At 39.5% G+C, this 24,608-nt stretch overlaps 1 protein-coding gene across 1 annotated transcript in view; it reads right to left on the bottom strand.

Moving 5' to 3' along the window:
- The window catches only part of LOC126248302 (5'-AMP-activated protein kinase catalytic subunit alpha-2), a 175,899-nt gene that overhangs the window by 138,671 nt on the left and 12,620 nt on the right, over positions 1-24,608 (bottom strand). The window contains exons 2-3 of the mRNA XM_049949169.1: positions 17,391-17,532; positions 17,085-17,178 (exon numbers count right to left, since the gene is read on the bottom strand). Coding sequence (XP_049805126.1) covers positions 17,085-17,178; positions 17,391-17,532 — 236 coding nt within the window. The remainder of the gene's footprint in view (positions 1-17,084; positions 17,179-17,390; positions 17,533-24,608) is intronic.

Below are 24,608 nucleotides of genomic sequence, written 5' to 3'. Positions count from 1 at the left end.
CAGCCAACCAGTTGCAAAACACAGGTTTATTAAACCTTGACCATGGCTTTGACAGTTTTAAAACTATCTTCTTCAGAAGATATAGGACGTAAAATTATATTATCTATAGTTAAAGCGGGAGTTGTTGACTCTGTATAGTACATGTCATCCATTAACCACCATGTAAATATATTACACAAAAGTTGTATCTGTCTGTGTACGAAGGGAAGCCATGTTCAAAATCATGAAATTATTCAAGTGGTGCCAACAAATAAAAGAAATGCAACAGAAAAAGAGTCAGGTGAAAGAGGTATAACAGATTGCCGAATGTAGTCATTACAGCAGTTGTGGAAGATCACCATGAGCTCACTTCTCTCATTTGTCAGATAGTACAAAAAGAGATAGAGCAGTGTATGGCAGCCAGACATGTCCAGCCAAGTACACAAGAGATAGCAGCCATGAATGTTGACTCCATAAATCAGAAGGTAATACACAATGTCAAAGTACAGGTGCATCAATCTTTAGCACTATTTGTCACCACTAGTTGAACATGGCATGAAGAAAGGATTCTATCAATGCAGACTTATGCCACAACTATCAAATGGCTATCCAACATCTGACCAACGCAGATGCAGCCAAATCCTGTACCAAGTACAATGCCCCATGAAAGAAGACATCAGGAGGATGCAAGAGAACATACCTGTGTTTTCACTGTGAACACTCTGGACACACTGTAGATTACTGCAGACAAAAAAAGACAAGTTTGTGATGACTACAATGCTGCCAGACATCAACCACCACAGCCGGCCGGAGTGGCCGAGCGGTTCTAGGCGTTTCAGTCTGGAACCGCGAGACCGCTACGGTCGCAGGTTCGAATCCTGCCTCGGGCATGGCTGTGTGTGTCCTTAGGTTAGTTAGGTTTAAGTAGTTCTAAGTTCTAGGGGACTGATGACCTCAGATGTTAAGTCCCATAGTGCTCAGAGCCATCAACCACCACAACAGTCTATTCATGTCAGTCAACCGCATACAGTTACAGTCAACCAGTGGGATGAAACCCATCACCTTACCCTGGACAAGGTCATTCCCCAACATGCCTTAGCCATACCCCATCACTGTCCAGACATACCAGTTGCTTTCCTAGCCACTAATTTTAGGAAAACTAAGAGAGGCATTCATTAATGGGGACGGATGAAAATCCTTCATGGACAACAGTCACCAAGATGTCAAGAAATCTCATTATCATCATCATGACACCCAACCAACACAGGTGCTTCTTGACTCAGGGGCTTTCTTTTCAGTAAAGTTGGATGCTTACCATCATCACCTAAGGAAAGCTGTGTTCCATGATATGAAATCGATTGTGCTGAAAGTCACAAATGAGAAATAAATCCAGCTGACAGGTAGGTGTACTGTAAGAATAACTATCAGTGATCGAACACAGCCCTTCGAATTTGTCATTTTTACACAATGTAGTCATTATATTATTCTGAGATGGGACTACATGTAGGCATTACAAGCAATCATAGTGTGTGGAAGATCAGAGCTCCAGATTGATGAAGCTATTCCAAGAAGCACACATAATAAAGATTGCTCTGGGCAGTTGTTTGCTGGTGAAGATGATGTTATCCTGCCATCATCGATGAGATGAGTTCCAGAGATCAATCAAGATGTTCAGTTAAGCTGTGAAGCTTTTGTCAACTGCAAAAGGCTACTCACAAGGGAACCTCCCCATCGCACTCCCCTCAGATTTAGTTATAAGTTGGCACAGTGGATAGGCCTTGAAAAACTGAACACAGATCAATCGAGAAAACAGGAAGAAGTTGTGTGGAAGTATGAAAAAAATAAGCAAAATATACAAACTGAGTAGTCCATGTGCAAGATAGGTAGCATCAAGGATAGCGTGAGCTCAAGAGCGCCGTGGTCCCGTGGTTAGCGTGAGCAGCTGCGGAACGAGAGGTCATTGGTTCAAGTCTTTCTTCAAGTGAAAAGTTTACTTTCTTTATTTTCGCAAAGTTATGATCTGTCCGTTCGTTCATTGACATCTCTGTTCACTGTAATAAGTTTAGTGTCTGCGTTTTGCGACCGCACCGCAAAACCGTGCGATTACTAGACGAAAGGACATGCCTCTCCAATGGGAACCGAAAACATTTGATCACAAGGTCATAGGTCAACCGATACCTCCACAGGAAAACACATCTGATATATTCTATACGACATTGGTGACGGCATGTGCGTCACATGACAGGAATATTTTGTCAACCCACCTAACTTGTACACTTGGCGAATGGGTAAAAAGATTCTTCTACCTTGCCCGATTTAGGTTTTATTGCGGATGTGATAATCACTCCCAAAAAAGTGATGAAAACATAAGAGTTTGTCACATAAACTAAAAATAAAAAATTAAAGTTTTCACTCGAAGGAGGATTTGAACCAGCGACCTCTCGTTCCGCAGTTGCTCCCGCTAACCACGGGACCACAGCGCTCCTGAGCTAACAGTGTCCTTAATGTTAATTTTCTTGCGCATCAACTACTCAGTTGGTAAATTTTGCTTATTTTTTCATAGTTCCACATGACTTCTTCCTGTTTTCTCGATCGATCTGTGTTCAGTTTTTCAAGGCCTATCCACTGTGCCAACTTGTAACTAAATCTGAGGGGGGTGCGATGGGGAGGTTCCCTTGTCAGACTCACAAAGGCAACCTACATACCAGTGATGATCATAAGCACTGTACACGGTCAAGGAGAACTTTGGATCACTAACTGTCATGAACAGCAACAGCTCATCCCTAAAGGTATGTGCACAGGGACAGCTGAACCAATCCAGCAAAGGCAACTTAATGTCATCAACGAACAGATGTACAGTGCTACCACTGCAGATAACACAGAGGAGGAAGTTACTATTGAACTGCCAATAAGATCTGGTTTAACTGAGGACCGCTGGTGAGTGACAGTCATTCTGCATCAATTTTCAGATATTTTCAAATCCAGGGGTGATGAAAGACAGACCAAGCAGTCCACAGCAAAACACTATACAAGACTGGGGATAATCCATCAATTAGTCAGTGCTCACATAGAGTGCCACTAGCTGAAAAATTGGAAATCTGTGGTAAGTTCCTATGGTACCAAACTGCTAATCTCATCGGTCCCTAGGCACTACTTAACTTAATCTAACTTAAACTAACTTACGCTAACAACACCACACACATCCATACCCGAGGGAGGACTTGAACCTCCGACGGGGGTTGCCGCACGAGCCGCAGCAAGGTGCCTTAGACCGCATGGCTACCCCGCGTGGCTGCCACTGGCTGAATGACAGATAATCTAAGAGGAAATGGAGAAGATGCTGGACTGATCCTTCAGAGGGTCCTTCATCCTCTCCTATAGTCCTTGTTAAGAAGAAAGGTGGTACATGTCACTTTTGTGGTGACTACGAATGACTGATCAGAATCATGAAGAAAAATGTCCATCCATTGCCTCACACTGGCGATACTCTAGACTGCTTGGTAGCAGCAAAGTATTTTTTCACCTATGGACATGCAGATAGGCTACTGGCAAATCAATACTATTGAAGCTCACATGGAAAAGATGGACTCCATAAATCCTGACAGCCTCTACGAATTTGAGGTTATGCTGTTGGATTGTGTAATGTACCAGCCATATTACATTTGATGGTCAATCTGCCTTGGCATCTAAAATGGATGACAAATCTTTGTTATCTGGATGACACTGTGGTTTTCTCAAGGAGATTTAAAGAATATCTGAGCTGCCTGACAACCATGTTGAAGCATGTTCAGACTGCAGGTCTTTGCCTGAAACCACAGAAGTGCCTCTTCATTGCCCAAGAAATAAAAATTTTGGGACACCTAGTGAATGAACATGGGAGTCTATCCCAGTTCAGAGAAAATAAGAGTGGTCACAGATTTTCTGACTCCTTGGCACATTTGTGATGTGAGAAGTTTTCTTGGAATGTGGTCATACAACTGGGACTTCATAAAGGACTTCTGTACCTTGCACACAATACTGCAAGGTGAGAAAAAAAGTTCATGGAAAGAGGTGCAAGAAAGAACTTTGCTTGATTTTAAGGAGTTGCTAACACATTCTCTGGTTCTCACATTGTACATTGAGAATGTCGAGACAGAACTTTACACCATCCCAGTCCATTTATGGTCAGGTATCTGGAAGTATTTCCACAATGCTCCAGTATCAAGTTACCTCAGATTTGTAAAGAATCTATACAGAATCAGTTGCAGGTGTCACTGGCCAGGTCTCTACAGATCTGTTAGACGCCATGTGAGCCTCTGAAATAAATGCCAACCATGAAAGCACATGCTGCAATAACCTCCAGGGCATCTGGCACCAATACTGCTTGCAACAGTGCTATTCCACCGAATTGGAATCTACCTCTAGTGGAGGTACCTGAAGTCAGCAAACAGGACTCAATGGATAATTGTCTGTACTGACTACCTCAGCCACTATGCTGTTACTACAGTTGTGTCAACAGCCGAATCTCTGCATATTCTAAAGTTCCCTGTCGAAGACATCATTTTGAAGCACAGAGCACCCTGTGTGATGATCTCTCATCTTGGAAAAGTTCTCCAGTCAAGGCTAATATCGAAGGTAATTTCACATTGTGATACCACCACCAGGATGAGAACTGCCAACCATCCACAAAGGAATCATTCAAAGAACACTTTAAAGTGTTGGCAGATATGCTCTCAATGTATATCTATGTCAAACAGAGGGATGAAGTTATGCTGTTTGGGCTGTGTAATGTTCCAGCCATATTCAAACATTTGGCAGACAACCTACTTCAGCACCTTAAATGGACGACAAGTCTTTGTTACCAGAGAAGCAAGACACTACAGGTTTCACACCACTGTTTCTGCTCTTCTATCACAAGGCCAAAATGACACTGAATATGCTGTTCCTGTTTCAACCAGACAATATTCATGATGAGAACACGAAACACCTCATTAACAGGATTGAAGAAGAATGGCTGCTGGCTCACAATGGACCCTGGATGCCCGAAAGTGGGAAATATCTTATGTTTGTATATTTTAGAATATTCGTTGTTTCTATAAAAAATGAGCATTCTAGAATATTTGATGTTTATACAAATAGCTGCATTCTCTGTACAGGAGTTCAGTTCTGTTCTGGCTGTATGTTGGTGTCAGTAATAAATGTTCTTTCAGTGTTGTGCATCATTTACAACCTTGCCTTCAGATTTGGACTCGAATGTGGTTTCAACGTGACAATACTGTCAACTTGTACTAGCAAAATAGCTGAAAATGGATGAAGTAGAGTGGATATGAGAGAGAGAGAGAGAGAGCATGTTGCATACTAAATCCCTCTCTCCTTTTATAGTACACAGGGCCAAAAATGGGCCGGTCATGTCAACTTCACTGAAGAGGGAAGGAGAAATACAGGAATTCCTACCAAAGGCTCCCACAGCAGGTCCCCATTGCAGTCGCTTGGGTTGGGATGTGGCACTATTTGTGGGAATCCCGGCTGATCGAAGAAGTCTGGAGCAAACATGTAAGGGGGGAGGGGGGGGGGGGGGGCAGCCCATCTGCTGCTGTCATGGGCACTGGTAAGACAGCATGTAGCGTGCTGACAGCCGATGTTGTTGGCACATTCTGGTTTGCAGCATGCAAAACAGATGGCGCCACAGAAAGGGCAGTGACACTGTTGATGTTATGGGATACAATCTGAACACAGTCTGACAGCACAAACTTTTTTGGGGTCCTCTGACAATGACGGGGAGGAAGCCAACAATGCACTTCCATTTGTTTGCATGATGGCAGGAGATCACTAACTACTGTTTCACTGGACTACCAGAAAAAAGGGTGCTTGGTAAATAGGATGAAGATGCTGATTGGATGTCACCAGTTGCTCACAGATCACAGCACCAGCTAATGCTGTTAACAACATCGACACCAGAGGAATCGTGAAACATTTAAACACATCACTCAAGGTGGGATCAGAGGCCTATAAAGCTTTTGCACTAATTTCTCAATCAGGAGCAGGATGGATAATATCATCGTAGATTAAAGCAGTCCACATGCGAAGCACCACACTGTTTACAGGAAAAGGAAAAACCATACTTGCGTGGCAGATCTTGTAAGTCCACAGCCCGTGCTGCATAGGATTGCTTACACTGCTTAACATGTTGATTAAATTTGAGCCTAGCTGCAACAATGTGAGTTAGGTGACTGTAATAGTCAGTCCACAAAACATAAACATCAGAAAAAGTTGAACCACAAGGCTCTAAGAGGGAGAGTAATTTTTGCATCACTTTGTACAGTTTACGATTAGAAGAAAGTAAGAGCACCCACTGGTGTTTAGAGTCAGTTATTTGCTTGACTTGCAGTAAAAAACAAAACAATATCAATAGACCTCCCAACTCTAATGTGCCTTGTCAAAACAAGTGAATGATGGATGGTCAGGCAAGTAAACTGCACACACTGACTGTTGTTGGTTGGGCAGAAGCTTTAACAGCTGTGTCAGCTATTGCCAGTGCAGTTCCCACTATTTTGCTTGCTGTTGCTGTTGCAACTGCTGCTGCCACATTTTAGAAACTAAAGAATAGATGCCTCACTGAAATAGTTGCACAGAGAGAAAGCCCTCATCACCACTCATCTAACCTACTCTACACAGGTAGAACACAGTTTACGGTAAATCACACTGGTAGTAACGTAGAGAACAACAGAATGAAACAGGCGGTTCCCAAGGTAAATGACAGAGGAGATCACAAAATGAATGAATAACAAACGAAAGTCTAGAGTGTAACAAAGTCATCTTAAGCATATACAACAATTGAGAGAGCAATCCAAATCACAAACGTACATCAGGCAAGGTCAAAACTCTACTATTCATGCATATAAGTAAAGGGTTCAGTGACTATCGAGAGATTGGCCAGCATCTACCAGGTCATAGTATTTAGCAGTAAACATTCATCAGGGAGTGGCACCACCTCACATGCTTGCCTCACATGGGCACTAGCCACGCCTGTTGCCTGGAGGCTCAGTATCTCTGGTGTGTTCTCCCTGTCAATACTCAGGCTTGGTGGGGAATAAGAATCACTGTTGGATGCCAAGGTAAGGTCTGGTGATCTTGGTACCTAGTTAATTGTACTACCATGATGAATCCAGAGATTAGAGTAAGTGCAGTTGAACCCAAAAGCAAATATACAAATGTGTTCTATCTCAGAAACCATTCAGAATAGGGTTTTTCCTTCAAATAGCATTCCTGTCGTATTTCCAAATATTGAAGATCACATCACTTTCAAATTTCCTACTTCATGATACATACACGAACTAAGATTAGGGTGTGAGGTACTGTTTGAATTATTGGAAGATTTGCCACTGTCACCCCATCATGATGGCATAATAAAACTGTACAATAAATTATCAGAGATAAAAGAAATTGCAAAAATACACTTATTTAAGAAGGCAGCTAAAAAGTATCTGTTATTCAATACATTTTATACATTGGAGGATTACTTGGATAAAACAGAGTAGGGGTTTAGTAAAAGAAAATATTATGCAAATAAATAATAATAATAATGATTATAGAACATCCAACATTCCACATAACACCTTCACACTATGTTTTTTCCTTCTTTTTTCATTTTCTAGAAAAACTTACCCCCAAGCTATGCATAGCACAATACTTGCACCTCTTCCTCCTTCTGAGCTCAACATCTCACTCATTATAGAGGGATGCTGACTCAGTTTTTCAGGATAGTAAATGGGAAGTTGCGGTACAGAAAATGGTCCAGAGATCACCAGTGTGTGTGTGTGTGTGTGTGTGTGTGTGTGTGTGTGTGTGTGTGTGTGTAGTGAGTGAAGTGTTATGAAACAATGTGCGTATAGTGTGTGCAGTCACTGATGGTGAGATATGAGTGAACAGTGTTGCATTACATTATTTAATAAGTTATTTGTAAAAGAAGTATTATATACCACGAGGAAATCTAATGATTGTCTATAACTAGAAGTCTGCAAATGCATGTGTACACGAATTAGCTTATTCTAAATTTGTCTAAACTTGTAAATACATGTCCTATATCCTCCCTCCATGAACCATCGACCTTGCCGTTGGAGAGAAGGCTTGCGTGCCTCAGCAAGCTGTACCGGAGGTGCAACCACAACAGAGGGGTATCTGTTGAAAGGCCAGAAAAATGTGTGGTTCCTGAGGAGGGGTAGCAGCCTTTTCAGTAGTTGCAGGGGCAACAGTCTGAATGACTGACTGATCTGGCCTTGTAACACTAACCAAAATGGCTTGCTGTGCTGGTACTGCGAATGCCTGAAAGCAAGGGGAAACTAGAGCTGTAATTTTTCCTGAGGGCATGCAGCTTAACTGTATGGTTAAATGATGATGACGTTCTCTTGGGTAAAATATTCCAGAGGTAAAATAGTCCCCCATTCGGATCTCCGGGCGGGGACTACTCAGGAGGACATCGTTATCAGGAGAAAGAAAACTGGCGTTCTACGGATCAGAGCATGGAATGTCAGATCCCTAAATCGCGCAGGTAGGTTAGAAAATTTAAAAAGGGAAATGGATAGGTTAAAGTTAGATAAAGTGGGAATTAGTGAAGTTCAGTGGCAGGAGGAACAAGACTTCTGGTCAGGTGAGTACAGGGTTATAAATACAAAATAAAATAGGGGTAATGCAGGAGTAGGTTTAATAATGAATTTAAAAAAATAGGAATAGGGGTAAGCTACTACAAACAGCATAGTGAACGCATTATTGTGGCCAAGATAGATACGAAGCCCATGCCTACCACAGTAGTACAAGTTTATATGCCAACTAGCTCCACAGATGATGAAGAGATTGATGAAATGTATGATGAGATAAAAGAAATTATTCAAATAGTGAAGGGAGATGAAAATTAAATATTCATGGGTGACTGGAATTAGATTGTAGGAAAAGGAACAGAAGGAAATGTAGTAGGTGAATATGGAATGGGGGTAAGGAACGAAAGGGAAACTGCCTGGTAGAATTTTGCACAGAGCATAACTTAATCATAGCTAACACTTGGGTCAAGAATCATGAAAGAAGGCTGTATACAAGGAAGAGGCCTGGAGATAATGGAAGGTTTCAGATAGATTATATAATGGTAAGACAGAGATTTAGGAACCAGGTTTTAAATTGTAAGACATTACCAGGGGCAGATGTGGACTCTGACCACAGTCTATTGGTTATGAACTCTAGATTAAAACTGAAGAAAATGCAAGAAGGTAGGAATTTAAGGAGATGGAACCTGGATAAACTTACAGAACCAGGGGTTGTAGAGAGTTTAAGGGAGAGCATTAGGGAACAACTGACAGGAATGGGGGAAAGAAATACAGTAGAAGAAGAATGGGTAGCTTTGAGAGATGAAATAGTGAAGGCAGTAGAGGATCAAGTAGGTAAAAAGACGAGGGCTACTAGAAATTCTTGGCTAACAGAAGATATACTGAATTTAATTGATGAAAGGAGAAAATACAAAAATGCAGTAAATGAAGCAGGCAAAAAGGAATACAAATGTCTCAAAAATGAGATCGATAGGAAGTGCAAAATGGCTAAGCAGGGATGGCCAGAGGACAAATGTAAGGATGTAGAGGCATGTATCACTAGGGGTGAGATAGATACTGCCTATAGGAAAATTAAAGGGACCTTTGGAGAAGAGAGAACCACTTGTATGAATATCAAGAGCTCAGATGGAAACCCAGTTCTAAGCAAAGAAGGGAAAGCAGAAAGGTGGAAGGAGTATATAGAGGGCAATGCACTTATGGAAATGGAAGAGGATGTATATGAAGATGAAATGGGAGATATGATACTGCGTGAAGAGTCTGACAGAGCACTGAAAGACCTAAGTAGAAACAAGGCCCTGGGAGTAGACAACATTCCATTAGAACTACTGATAGCGTTGGGAGAGCCAGTCCTCACAAAACTCTACCATCTGGTGAGCAAGATGTATGAGACAGGCGAAATACCCTCAGATTTCAAGAAGAATATAATAATTCCAATCCCAAAGAAAGCAGGTGTTGACAGATGTGAAAATTACCAAGCTATCAGTTTAATAAGTCACGGCTGCAAAATACTAACATGAATTCTTTACAGACGAATGGAAAAACTGGTAGAAGCTGACCTCAGGGAAGATTAGTTTGGATTCTGTAGAACTGTTGGAACACGTGACGTTGGAACACGTGATGCAATACTGACCCTATGGCTTATCTTAGAGGATAGATTAAGGAAAGGCAAACCTACGTTTCTAGCATTTGTAGACTTAGAGAAAGCTTTTGACAATGTTGACTGGAATACTCTCTTTCAAATTCTGAAGGTGGCATGGGTAAAATACAGGGAACGAAAGGGTATTTACGTTTTGTACAGAAACCAGATGGCAGTTATAAAGAGTCGAGGGGCATGAAAGGGAAGCAGTGGTTGGGGAGTGAGACAGGGTTGTAGCCTATGCCCAATGTTACTCAATCTCTATATTGAACAAGCAGTAAAGGAAACAAAATAAAAATTCGGAGTAGGAATTAAAATCCATGGAGAAGAAATTAAAACTTTGAGGTTTACCGATGACATTGTAATTCTCTCAGAGACAGCAAAGGACCTGGAAGAGCAGTTGAACGGAATGGACAGTGTCTTGAAAGGAGGATATAAAATGAACATCAACAAAAGCAAAATGAGGATAATGGAATGTAGTCAAATTAAATCGGGTGATGCTGAGGGAATTAGATTAGGAAATGAGATGCTTGAAGTAGTTAATGAGTTTTGCTATTTGGGGTGCAAAATAACTGATAATGGTCAAAGTAGAGAGGATATAAAATGTAGACTGGCAATGGCAAGGAAAGCGTTTCTGAAGAAGAAAAATTTGTTAACATCGAGTATAGATTTAAATGTCAGGAAGTCGTTTCTGAAAGTATTTGTATGGAGTGTAGCCATCTGTGGAAGTGAAACATGGACGATAAATAGTTTAGACAAGAAGAGAATAGAAGCTTTCAAAATGTGGTGCTACAGAAGAATGCTGAATATTAGATGGGTAGATCACATAACTAATGAGGAGGTACTGAATAGAATTGGGGAGAAGAGAAATTTGTAGGACAACTTAACTAGAAGAAGGGTTCGGTTGGCAGGGCATGTTCTGAGGCATCAAGGGATCACCAATTTAGTATTGGAGGGCAGCATGGAGGGTAAAAATCATAGAGGGAGACCAAGAGATGAATACACTAAGCAGATTCAGAAGGATGTAGGTTGCAGTAGGTACTGGGAGATGAAGAAGCTTGCACAGGATAAAGCAGCATGGAGAGCTGCATCAAACCAGTCTCTGGACTGAAGAGCACAACAACAACGACATCCTTGTAAAAAGAGATCTACGGATGAATAAAGCTACAATTACTACTACTACTACTACTGCTACTAATTCACACCATCATGCCACATGCTGGGCTGATACAGCAATAACAACTGCTATCTGGAAACATTCATTGCCCACAGAGCCTCCACACAAATCATCATCATGATTTACGCGGAACAGAGACTTATCTGAAAAGATGACGTGATGCAACTTCTGTGCCCAGTGTTGTCACAGGGCATACATCTGTTGTGTGCCTCTCTTTGTTACCACATGAAGGAATGCCACAACACTAGTTGCTGTGCTGACAGCTTGTGCTGCTCCAGACATCTTCACAATACCTGTGTGGATACTAGTCTTGCAGCAAACAAGCTCATTTCATGGCTCTAGGTATGTGACATGACTGTACAATCCTGCAAGGTCAAGCTAACAATATATCAGTCCTCTCAGGTGCCATTTGTGGGGGGCACAGAGATCCCACTTGGCAGTGAAAACAGACATCCTAAACCCATCAAGTCCATATTTTATGGGATCCCAGACAACACAAGCAGTAATATCACAGAACAATGAACTACTGTCTCGATAGACCTAAATCCTGCAACTTTCAAATCTGATGTGCTCCATCTCACACAAGGCATAACATGAGCTCCTCACACACAAAAAAAGACATTCAAATGTGATGTCCAAATCAGAAACCTGCTACATAACTTTTCCTTATAGACTGAATATAGACGGCATAGATGGTCTTAATCCCACTTACTTTGCATTTGTGCTGATATGTTAATCATCTGCATAACCAAGCATGTAGTGGTGTACACTTCAAACCAATATGAAATTTGTTGCACAGTATGTTCACCATATTGTGATTTTAATGGCCAGCAGTGTAGATTATTCATATGTTGACACACAGATGTACTTTTAAGCATCAAGAAGAATGTATGTGTGAAACACACAGAGCAAACTGTGTTATTGCTCATTAACACACAAAGAAAGCCATTACATATTATGCTTTAAAAACACTAGGTTCATTCTCTCAAAGCTGGGATGTATTAGGGGCAACCTACAGTGGACATTTAAAGAACAGAAATAAACAAGAAGCACCAAAAAATGTGGCAGCATTTGAGATAATACCAAAGAGGTCAACTGGTTAGTGACAAGGCGTTTCTCACTAGAGAAGAAACACATAGGCCTGGGAAAAACAGACACACTGACAGGCATATATAATTTTTCATTTGTGTACATTTTCAAGTCTGTCATTCCAGAATTGTTCCCCAAATTTTTAAAAAGACAGCTAGTTTGGATACAACATTCTTACTGCAATTTTATGTTTTAACATTATTTAAACTCATTCTTTATCTTATAATACAGGGTGATTATTTTTGTGGACTGGCAAGACAGCCAATCCACAAGGACGGGAGGCCGAAGGGCACGCGTTTAGCTCACGCAGGCTGGCGTGAGGTCTGTAACAGGTCAAGAAATGGAGACTAGCAAATAAAGTACGTAGCTTCAGGAATACTTAACTTTAATCCATAATTGGTGAACATTGGTCTGACGGTACATGCATCACAAGGTAAATAGCAATTGATAATGGCGCCTTGCTAGGTCGTAGCAAATGACGTAGCTGAAGGCTATGCTAACTATCGTCTCGGCAAATGAGAGCGTAATTTATCAGTGAACCATCGCTAGCAAAGTCGGCTGTACAACTGGGGCGAGTGCTAGGAAGTCTCTCTAGACCTGCCGTGTGGCGGCGCTCGGTCTGCAATCACTGATAGTGGCAACACGCGGGTCCGACGTATACTAACGGACCGCAGCCGATTTAAAGGCTACCACCTAGCAAGTGTGGTGTCTGGCGGTGACACCACAATTATAATTAAACTTTCAAAACGCTGTAGAAATAACACCACTGGTCAGAATGATGCCAAATTGCAACGGAATATTATCGAAGAAAGGGGAAAACGTAGGACAAAAGAAAAAATAAAAAGTGTGAAAACTGATCAACAGACAGTGCTGTATGTGTCAGAATACATAAATGAAAACATCTGTCATGCGCACGACCCACTGAAGTTGGTATAAACACACCGGGTAAAGGTCTTTTTCTCCTTTCACCTCTGCCACGTTCACCATGATGGTCTCAATGTAGGATCGCACTCTGCTTGTAAAACTGTATTACAAGAATGACGACTGTGCACGCGATGCTCTGCAGAAGTTCCAGACACTGAAGGATTTGAAATAAGGCGCTGGTCCGATGACTGCTATGGGTCTGGAGAAAATGATTCGGAAATTCGAAAAGAGGAGTTCTATTGGTGTGCAACCTGGTAGAGGGAGTAAACGAATTGATTCAATGTCAGTGGAAGCAGTGGCCACAGCAATGCAGGAGGAGGCAAGTGGTGGTATGCAAACATGTGCACGGAGAATTGCCCGAATGTTGCACATACCTGTGAGCACAGTGCGTAAAATCCTACGAAACATCCTTCTTTGCTACCCATTCAAAATTACCCATGTGCAAGAGTTGCTTACTGTTGACCTGCCAGCAAGAGAGCCCTTTGCTTTAGAATTTCTTGCTCACATGGAAGTGGACAATAATTGACCATGGAAAATTTTGTGGACAGACGAAGCCCACTTCCATCTGACAGGATATGTCAGTATACAGAATTGTTGAATACAGGCAACAGAAAATCCACATGCAAATCAACCAGTACCACTTCATCCTAAAAAGGTCACTTTGTGGTGCTGGTTTATGGCATCATTTATCATAGGGCCATATTTTTTCGAAGATACAGGTGCTTATGGTCCTGTTACCTGTACCGTCACTGGTAAGTGCTACGAACGTCTTTGCACAACCATGTCATTCCATCTCTCCAACAGTGTGAATGTGTGGATGGGATCATTTTTATGCAAGATGGTGCACCTCCACACATTACAAATCCAGCTAAGCAGCTGCTGAAGAGCCATTTCGGAAATGCTAGAATTATCAGCCACCATTTCCCTACATCCAGGCCTTCCCAATCACCTGATCTTAATCCGTGTGACTTCTGGCTGTGGGGCTATCTGAAAGATGTTGTGTTCAGTGCTCCGATTGCAAACAGCTGCATTGAAGGCACGCATTGCACAACACAATCTGAACGTGACCTCGGAAACACTTCGATCAACTGTGGAACAAGCTGTTTCTCGATTTCAACTTGTTGCAGGAACAGTGGACAGCATATTGAACATGTTTTGTGCCAGTCACACAGAAATTAATAATCCAATTTGATTTTGACTGATGCTTTTTATGAGGTTTTTGGCCTCAGGACAATTAAAAACCAATGTGAGTGATGCTTTTTATGTGGTTTTTGGACTCAGGACAATTACAAACTAATTTTTTCCATCCGATGTGATGACCCTGCTGTGGTGGATGGGCTTACGTAACATAACAGTTATCACACCTTTACACCCATGCACACTCAGTAGTACAGTTTGTTTAACATCAAACGTAAACCTTAGGCATTGTTGTACAATTCATTTGTCATTTGTAATCAACCAGTATTAAATTATGATGCTTACAGTACCATATATTGCTACCTTTGGTAACTGTTTATTCTTCTTCTGCCATATGTTTCCCCCATTCTCCGATAATATGCCGTTGCAATTTGATGTCATTCTGACCAGTGGTGTTATTTCTATAGCAGTTTGAAAGTTTAACTTTAATTATAATCACCCTGTACTTTGGCTACAGAATGTCATCACTATGCCTTTCGCTTTTGATATCCCATATTTCAAAGTGAACTTAACAGTCAGGGAAACAGATTTCTGTAGGTCACTTTCATTTTCACAGACAGCTAGAATTCCCCATTCATTGGATAAAGAAAAGTGTTTACTGATAACTGTTGGTGTAGCAACATACCTATATATTTTCTAGTCTTCTGTTTCTCAATTTACTAATATAATACAAAGTAAATGAAATAGGTGATGGATAACATTCCTGTAAAAAACCTTGGTTAATGTTTAATGGTTCTATGACATCTTTATCATCAACAAATATGAAAAAAAAGAGTGCTGCTGTTCTGATTTTGGATAATGCCTATGACATGCTCTCGTATTCTTCTCTCATAAATATAATCTACAGTTCGAAGCAGACTATGTTAATAAGGCTTTCATACTGTCTATAAAGGCTATAGGGTGTTCCTAGGTTGTTTCCCTACTGTTTTGTTGTGATTTGAAGATAATCTTGCTTGTATTTTTTGAAAAGTAAGGAATCCATTGTTGTATTTCACTCTTTTCAAAACTTTTTTTCTACACGGCTTATTAATAAGAATTGGACTGTATCACTATGATAATGTGAATGTAGATATCATAGTGATGTCTCCTCAACAGCATGTTATTGTCTTTTACTATGTTAATGAGATGGAGAATATGAAGGTATAATAATGATCATCCATATTGAAGACAATCTAAATTGGTGTTGCTCTTGCAATTTAAAACTAAATGATGTTTTGAATAAATTGAAAAAATAAATAAAAATGACAGTGATAGTCAAGTTAATATCATAATTAGCTCAAATAACAATATTGTTAAGTTTCAAATGATCTGAAGTGAGAAGCAAAATGGACCTGAATGAACACAGAGGAAAGATAATGATGAAAATACTGAAAGAAAGATTCAAGACCAAGAGAGCGAGGGACAATAATGAACTAGGGATATACAATTATTAATGCATTAGGCAATATCCATCTTATTCATTCAATAATTATTCCGGTTTCTTTGGCACTGTTAAGGAATGACACATAAATGTTGAACTTCTAAACATTTCACAAAACATTTTTCTAATTCTAATGTTACTCCATTACTTAAAACCACACTGTCAATGGAACCTTAAATCCTAACCTTCCTTTACGCTGATATTGCTATTAAGACCCAGTGAAAAAAAATGACTACTTCGACTAAACATTACAGTACAATTTGTTTTTCTCTGACAGTTTAACGCAACAGAAAAAAAGAAGCACCGAAAAAGTGTTTCTTAAAAGTAGCTATTATTGGAGCAAGCAACAAAGTTTTTCAGCCTTTAATACGCTATAGGTTGTGGAAATCTATTGCGTATCAGTAGCATTACTGGGAAACATCAATAATACACAAAAGATCTCATCCACAACTCTGTTCACCTTCACTTCAAGGAACTATCACAAAAAGTGGAATGTTGCATGGCCAGAATTTTATCTGCTGACTGTTCATGAATAAAACCAACAAACATGGATGTCCAAGGACAGGAAAGGTGCTGTATCATGCTACTAGTGGATGCGAGTGTGGGTGAACAGAGTGTAGTGTGCCACACGTGTGTACTTAAATCAACAGCCCACTATATCAGTGCAGGCCAGCCCCTACAGGCCACCTGTAGAAGCGTGCACACAACACGGTCTCCATCACCTTAGACTTGCACCTATATACCCGCGAATCAGCACTGACTGACTCTCACTACGTTCATTTAGTTTGTACCGCTCACATCAGTTGTTCAGTGTATCACTTATGTTGCACCTTCTGTATGATTCTTTTGTCTTGTTACGTGCTTATTTCTGTTACTATTCAGAGGTTTATGAACAAAGCCACATTGTTGTTATTTGATTGGTTTCATGTATTACTTGGTTACTACAGAAGGAAATCTAAAAGTTGAAATAATAATTTAATACTGTGTTTTATTAACTAACCACACACTGTCATATCAACCAAAAAACACATCAATTATAGCAAACAGCAAGACAATATGTTGGAGAATAATAACGTAAAAGTGTAATACCTTTCCATTTTTAACAATGTAGTCAAAAAGTTCACCTCCAGAAACATATTCCATTATCATAAAAATATCTGTTGGCGTGCTTATCACTTGATACCTGTTACAAAACAATGCAAATATATCAGTGAGTTCTACAGTAGGTAAAATTTTATTTGAAATTTTATTTTAAAAATAAATTACAAATAAATCACAGTTATCCCAGAAATTATTGATATATTACATAAACCAGAAGGATACTGATTTTTAATTAACATTACAGCATGCAAACACGTGAAGAAAACCTAATAAAAACTGGTTGTAATAACTTACAGTTTTATTATATGAGGATGACGAAAGAGTTTTAAATTTTGTATTTCTCTTCTAATCTTTCCAACAACATCAAGACTTTTGATTTTTTGTCTGTTTAATATTTTAACAGCAACTTTGTGATTTGTAAGCTGATGTTCACCAACTGGAAAAGAATATAAATTGTTGTGTTCTAACACAATATTTTTATGGTATTTATGAATAATGAACTCTGAATCAATACTATTGTTTTTCTGTTAAAAAGGACTTCAACAGCAAACAACTTCCACAATACACAAGACACACAATACACAAGACATTGCTCTTAAAACAAACATTTGTAAGACACAACTATCATACTGAGAAGATACATCTACTGATTTCACTTACAAATCAAAGAACACAGGCTAAAGTGAAGTTTATTATATCTTCATTTTCAACACAATTTTCAAACTAGTTAAAGCATATCTTCCAGTACACTGCTCACTACAAACCAGCTCTTGGCAAATAATTAGCCTAAGATTCTTTCACATGATGAATTTTGGCAATACAATAATGCCCCAATTCATACAACTAGTGCTGCCTACCCATGGCTTTCGAAACATGTAGAAAGGCTTAACATTCTTACTGGCCACCATAATCATCTGATCTCAATAAATGAAAAGCTATTCTGGAGAACTGGATTCATGCCCATTACTAACTTCTGCCTTTCTATATCAACCTGAACAATTTAGCATTCAGCATTTGTACAGATCAATGCTTATGCTGACATTGGTTGCCCCCACTGCCAATGCATTCTTTCCCCTGGCCATGTATTCATTTATTTACTTTTTATCTCTGTGACTTTATCCATCCCTTGTATATTTTAGAACTCATTATTGAGTGGTTATTTTTAAATACTAAATTATTATTAAGACTGGAACATGCTCTTTAAAGAGCAAAAGGCTATTTACATCTCGTATGGAAACCAGACAGTCATTATAAGAATCAAGGAGCAAAAAAAAAAAAAAGAGAGAAGCAGAGGTTGAGAAGGAGTAATTGAGCAAGCAGTAAAGGAAACCAAAGAAAAATTTGGAGTATGAATTAAAGTTCAGAGAGAAGAAATAAAAACCTCAAGGTTTGCCAATGACCCTGGAATTCTGTCAGAGATAGCAAAAGACCTGGAAGAGCAGTTGAATGGAATGGACAGTGTCTTGAAAGGAGGCTATAAGATGAACATCAATAAAAGCAAGACAAGGATTATGGAATGTAGTCAAATTAAATCAGGTGATGCTGAGGGAATTAGTTTAGGAAACAAGACACAAAGTAGTAGATAAGTTTTGCTATTTGGGCAGCAGAATAACTGATGATGGCCAATGTAGAGGATATAAAATGTACAATGACAACAATTGGAAAAGTGATTCTGAAGAAGAGAAATTTGTTAACATTGAATATAGACTTCAGTGTTAGGAAGTCTCTTCTGACAGTATTTGTCTGTCTGGAGTGTAGCCATGTGTGGAAATGAAACATGGGTGCTAAACAGTTTAGACAAGAACAGAATAGAAGCTTTTGAAATGTGGTGCCACAGAAGAATGGTTCAGATTAGATGGGCAGATCACATAACTAATGAGGAGGTACTGAACAGAATTGAGAAGACAAGAAATTTGTGACACAACTTGACAGAAAGAAGGAATTGGTTGATAGGAAACAGTACGAGACATCAAGGGATCACCAATTTAATACTGAAGGGAAGTATGGGAGGTAAAAACTGTAGAGGGAGAGCAAGAGATCAGTACAACAGGACAATACACAGATTCAGATGGATGTAGGATGCAGCTGTTACTCAGAGATGAAGAGGCATGCACAGGGTAGAGTAGCACGGACAGCTGCATCAAACCAGTCTTTGGACGGATACCAACAACAACACCCCTAATGTCATGCACCAACAGTTCATAGTAATTTGAAGATTCTTGTTTAGTACTTACTAGTGCTGACATGTAACTCAGTTTCAGAGTATTGTGAAGGTTTATTTATTCATCACAAAAATTCATCTTAAAAACCTATGTCTTTCATTATTACGTAAATACTTTTAATAACTACATAGGCCCCAAAACACATTAGCACTTAATGTAGTCGAGTAACAGAAAAATAACATACGCTTAACTTGAATTTGTAAATATTACTCGTGACAAATACAATCCTCCATTTTTCCCAGCCAAATACATTAACATCTTTCATGCTACTGCTCAACTCCAAGTAAAACCGTATCTTCTGTGCAAATAAATCCCTCCATCCATGCCGGTAACCAATATCAATAGCTTTGGTGCAACATGACTTGCAAATTTTTATTGTAGTCAGTACGAGACCCATAGTTTGCAGCTTCTTTTCAAGTCATTCTTGATGCACGGCAATGACAGCTCAGTAACAAGAAGTATTTTTAGAGGTGAAAAAATATGTTGACTACAAATCTTGAGTAGCTGAAATCTGATCTAAAGCAGTGCAATGTGTATAATATTCAAGATATTCACTAAAATTATGCCAGATATATAAAAAACCACACAATTTAATCAGGAAATGAAACAAGCTCATTTTAGCAATGGCTATAGCACAGTGGACAATCTGTATGTTGTGAGTAGTTCGAGATTAATAAATTTTAAGAAAGTGTTTGACTTGCTTTCAATAATATCTCCTGTGACAGCACTTGAGAAACTGTGCAGCAACACAACATTTGTTAATATACCGAAGAATATTTGTCAATGCTACACCTTCATTAGATTTCATCAGGATAGTGTAGAATACAAAACTGAAAGAGTAGTCAGGCAAGGAGATTCCATACCAAGCATCAAAATGAACTTACATGTTAACAGAATATATCTGAATCATCTTCATTTTACTGTTTTTACTGTTTTGCCTCTAAAACTACAGTAACAAATGGAAAAACTTAAATGAGGAACTTTGAAAGTGAGTGCAATTAGATTCAATACACTGAAAATCTATACATTATTACAAGACTAAAATAATAACCAACCAACATATCAACAAGGAAACAATACAAATGAACAGTGACATCATAAAAATGGTTGAAGTAGTTTTGTATTTATGGCAGTTGAAGACAATGGCTAGATTGACAGCAAAAGGCAGACACATGAGTAAAAATGGCCTGGTCTGCTTTTGGGAAACTAAATAAGAGTTTTCAAAACTAATCTTATAAGATGTCTGAAAAGGAAAGTTTGCAATCAGTGTGTATTATTTACAATAGAAGGGGTTGTCAAGCAGATATCATTTCAGTAGTTTGTGTTTGGAGTTAATTTTATTATCTAGTAGCTGAAAAAGACCCACTTCAGTTGGTCTTTGTTTTCATTTGTTTTATGAGAATATTCCAGGACACTTGAAAACATTATAAAAATGAGCATTCAAAAAAAATTCTAAAAATGTTAATATTTGGCACTTAAAAATACTCTTTGAGTATTCTTAAATCCATTTATGTATTCAACAATACCCTAATTAATACTAACTGGATACAATATGACCCAGTGCTGTTTGAATACATAAATCAATTGAGTGCACTTATATAAAATTCTCCCCAGTTCTTCAGTGATCTCCCACCTCAATCCACTTAGTATGTAGGAGATGTTGATCAGCTTATATTTGTTTGTAGCCAATGAAATACACTTGCAAAAATTTATAACATTTGTTTGGCAATGTTAATATAATTTCATACACTAAAATTCCACTCAATACTTTGTTCATTACCTTAAGAAATTCACTTTCTCTTTTCTTTGATCTGCTGTAACCAACTTCCAAATGAGTGGTGTGTGTGTGTGTGTGTGAGAGAGAGAGAGAGAGAGAGAGAGAGAGAGAGAGAGAGAGAGATTCTAGAACATTCACAATCACTCTGAAAAATTCTAGAACATTGTGGAACATTCTCTAACCTTCTGGAAGATTCTATAACATTACGGAACATTCTACAACATTCTAGAAGAAATTTGTTTGCAAAGTTTTGGTGGCACGTGCACGCATGCACACATGCCCGCATAGATAATAAAAATCTACTCACCAAGTGGTGACAGGAGCACACACATATAAAGATATTGAAATCTGCAAGCTTTCAGAGCCAGTGGCTCTGAGGTGAAAGAAAAGGACTGGTGAGGTGGAGGAAATGAGGAGAGTTTGGAAATCACATGCCAGGGGAGACTTCCAGACAGGCTGAGAGCCTTTTCCAGTATACTCTTTCATCCCTCTTTTACTCCCTTTTAATCAATTTTAAATTTTGTTTGCCTCTTTGTGTTGCACCCAGTTTTCTATTCTGGGTGTCACACTTTGTTGGATAATGTGCGCTCTTGGCTGTAATGTATCAGGGGTGGGACACCTGCAGGTGGAATGTTTCCTGTCGTATGTACAGCCCTAGGGATGCCCACCTGCTGTCTTCCCTATGTCCTCCATCTTGTTTTAATTATTGGCAGTACATAAGATGTCCATTACATCATTTTTAAACTTCTCGCTTTTACTGTAATGAATCTCTTGACTAGATCACAAAACATTCTCGATGATTGAGGGACTGATATGACCTCGATGTTTGGTCCTCTACCCCCCCCCCCCCCAACCAACCAACCAACAAATAGCCAACACAATTCAGAGAATAGCATTCTTGTGAAATACAACTAGACCTTCATTCACACAAAGTAATGAGTGCTATTGATACGAGATCTCAAACTGATTCACCTGTCATATTCATAGTAACTGACAGAAAGTCATCGAGTAAACCAGAAGTAATATCTGGTGTTCCCTAAGGATGTTTTGTAGACTCTCTGCTGTTCCTCATCAATATAAACCATTTATAGGAGATAAACTGAGTAGCCCTCTTAGATGGTTTGCAGACGATGCTGTCATTTACTACCTAGTAACTCATCAGGTGTTCAAAACTAATTGCAAAATGATTTAGACAAGATATCAGAGTGATGCAAAAAGTGGAAATTGACTCTTAATAATGGAAAGTGTGAAATCATCCACACAAGTACTAAAAGTAATCCACCAAATTTCAGTTACATGAAAAGCTGCACAAATCTAAAGCTGTAAATTTAACTATGTACTTAGGGAGTACAATTACGAATTACTTAGATGCAAAAGGTCTACTAAAGAAACTGCATACACTATGGTATCCTCTTCTGGAGTATTGCTGCATGGCATGGGATTTGCATCAGATAGGACTGACAGAAGACATTGAAAAAGATCAATGAGGGGCAGTTTGTTTTGTATCACTTCAAAATAGTGGAGAAAGTGTCATGGATATGATATGCGAATTGGGGTGTCAATCATTAAAACAAAGGCATTTTGCATTGTGGCTGGATCTTCTTATTGAAATTATCAACTTTCCCCTGCACAGGGGAAAATATTTTGTTAATGTCCACCTACACAGAGAGAAATGAGCAGCATAATAGAGCAGCAAAAACCAGAGCTCCCACGGAAAGTTTCAAATGTTTGTTTTTCTCGCGTGCTGTTCAAGAGTGGAATAGTAGAGAAATAGCTTGAAGGTAGTTCGATGAACCCTCTACCAGGCACTTAATTGTGAATCGCAAAGCAGTCATGTAGATGTAGAATATTTTGCAACAACAAAGCCACTGTTTTTCATTGAAAATATTGAGGATAGATTTGGAGAAGTTGCTGCAATAGAGAACAATGAGAAATGGATATCTGTTGATCAAAACTGTGAATGCTCACCAATCATAGGCATTTCAGGTCTGTGATAATCTCAGGATATAACAGTTACTGTCTTTTCTCATGACAAACTCAACAGGATTCAAGGTCTAATCTTCCACCACAATCTAACATTATAAAGAAGTAAAGGACTGCACGCTAACCTAGAGAAACACTGAGTAAATTTAGTTCACTGGATTCAAAGAGGACCTAAGGATAATAGCCTTTGACAGAAATTTTGTATCTGAGAAAGTTAAAGTTATGATTGGGAGAGCAGACCTTGTGAGGGAAGGACCCCCCCCCCCCCCAACTTACACATGTAAACGTCCAGAACTCCACTGCCCTCATTCACTGACATGTCCAGTTTTCAAGAGAAAGCAGAAAATACAGTAACATGAAATACTTAACTGGCTGTCATATCAATACGCTAAGAAAAAGTTCAAATGACTCCATCCAATCAATATGATGTCAAACTTTGCAAATAATGCGTCATAATCCACCTGCACTGTGATGGCTAGGTCTCAGGGACTAAGTCATGATCCTGGTCACATGTCAATGCCTGTTTTTTCATTCAAGGGAAGAAGCATCAGCTCCCTCAACTGTGTCCCCCCCCCCTCCCCCCATCATGCCTAAGGATTCGATGAAGAATCACACATTCAGTTGGAGCATGATTCAACAGCAAAATGGTTCATACTACTGTTTCCACCTCGCTGCTTTTTCGTACTCCAGTCTAGTGTTCCTGTTTTTCAGATGACGAAGGGGACATCAGCTCTTTCAACTTCCAAATCCACAACACCAGTGGTAACCAACCAATTGGAACATCAAGAAATGCCCTGCCCTCGTACGGCATCACTAAGGAAGTGGACACCTGTGAAAGTGCATCTCTCCCAGAACAAAGCTATCCCCACCAACTGGTTGAGCTCTGTCAACCAATTTACAGTTGTCAGTGTGGCTCTAAAGGAGACTTGATTCTCAGAAACCCAACTCCCTACTGTTCAAAGTTACAAACCCTATTGTAATAATTGTGTTAATGCAGAGAGGGTATCTGGAGAAGTCTGCACACTCATACACTCTGACACTCAGTGAGCAGGTGCCACTGAACACTGCAGTAGTAGCTGTGGCTGTTTATGTCAACCTGTCAATTAGAGTAGATATTTAGACTTGAAAAGGTCTCTGGAACCATACAGTTTCATTTCATTAAAGCACCTGCACCTGGGTTTCAAGCAGGATCCCCCATTTCATTTGAAGCTGTGATGCTATTCCAATACAATGCCTCTGCAATGCTGTTTGAGTTTAGGGGGAAAACCAAGTGGACTGAGACATGATTAGGAATTTGGATTGAGAAGGAAGGCATTCTACACCACTTCATGCAGTTATGAAAGCCACTTTGCCAAGGTGGTGTAGTGGTTAGTGCATCTGCCTAATGAGTAGGAGACCCGGGCTTCAATCCTGGCCTTAGTAAAAAATTCTCATTTGTCATTTCAGTCTGCATGTATACATCATGTTGTAACTGAACATTGATATCCCAAATGCAGACACAGGAGTGGAATCGACATACGAGCTGGTGCC

This window comes from Schistocerca nitens, chromosome 3, assembly GCF_023898315.1.
Source record: "Schistocerca nitens isolate TAMUIC-IGC-003100 chromosome 3, iqSchNite1.1, whole genome shotgun sequence".
Lineage (NCBI taxonomy): Eukaryota > Metazoa > Arthropoda > Insecta > Orthoptera > Acrididae > Schistocerca > Schistocerca nitens.
Note: the sequence above shows the minus strand (reverse complement) of the source record. Positions and strands in the feature narration are given on the sequence as shown.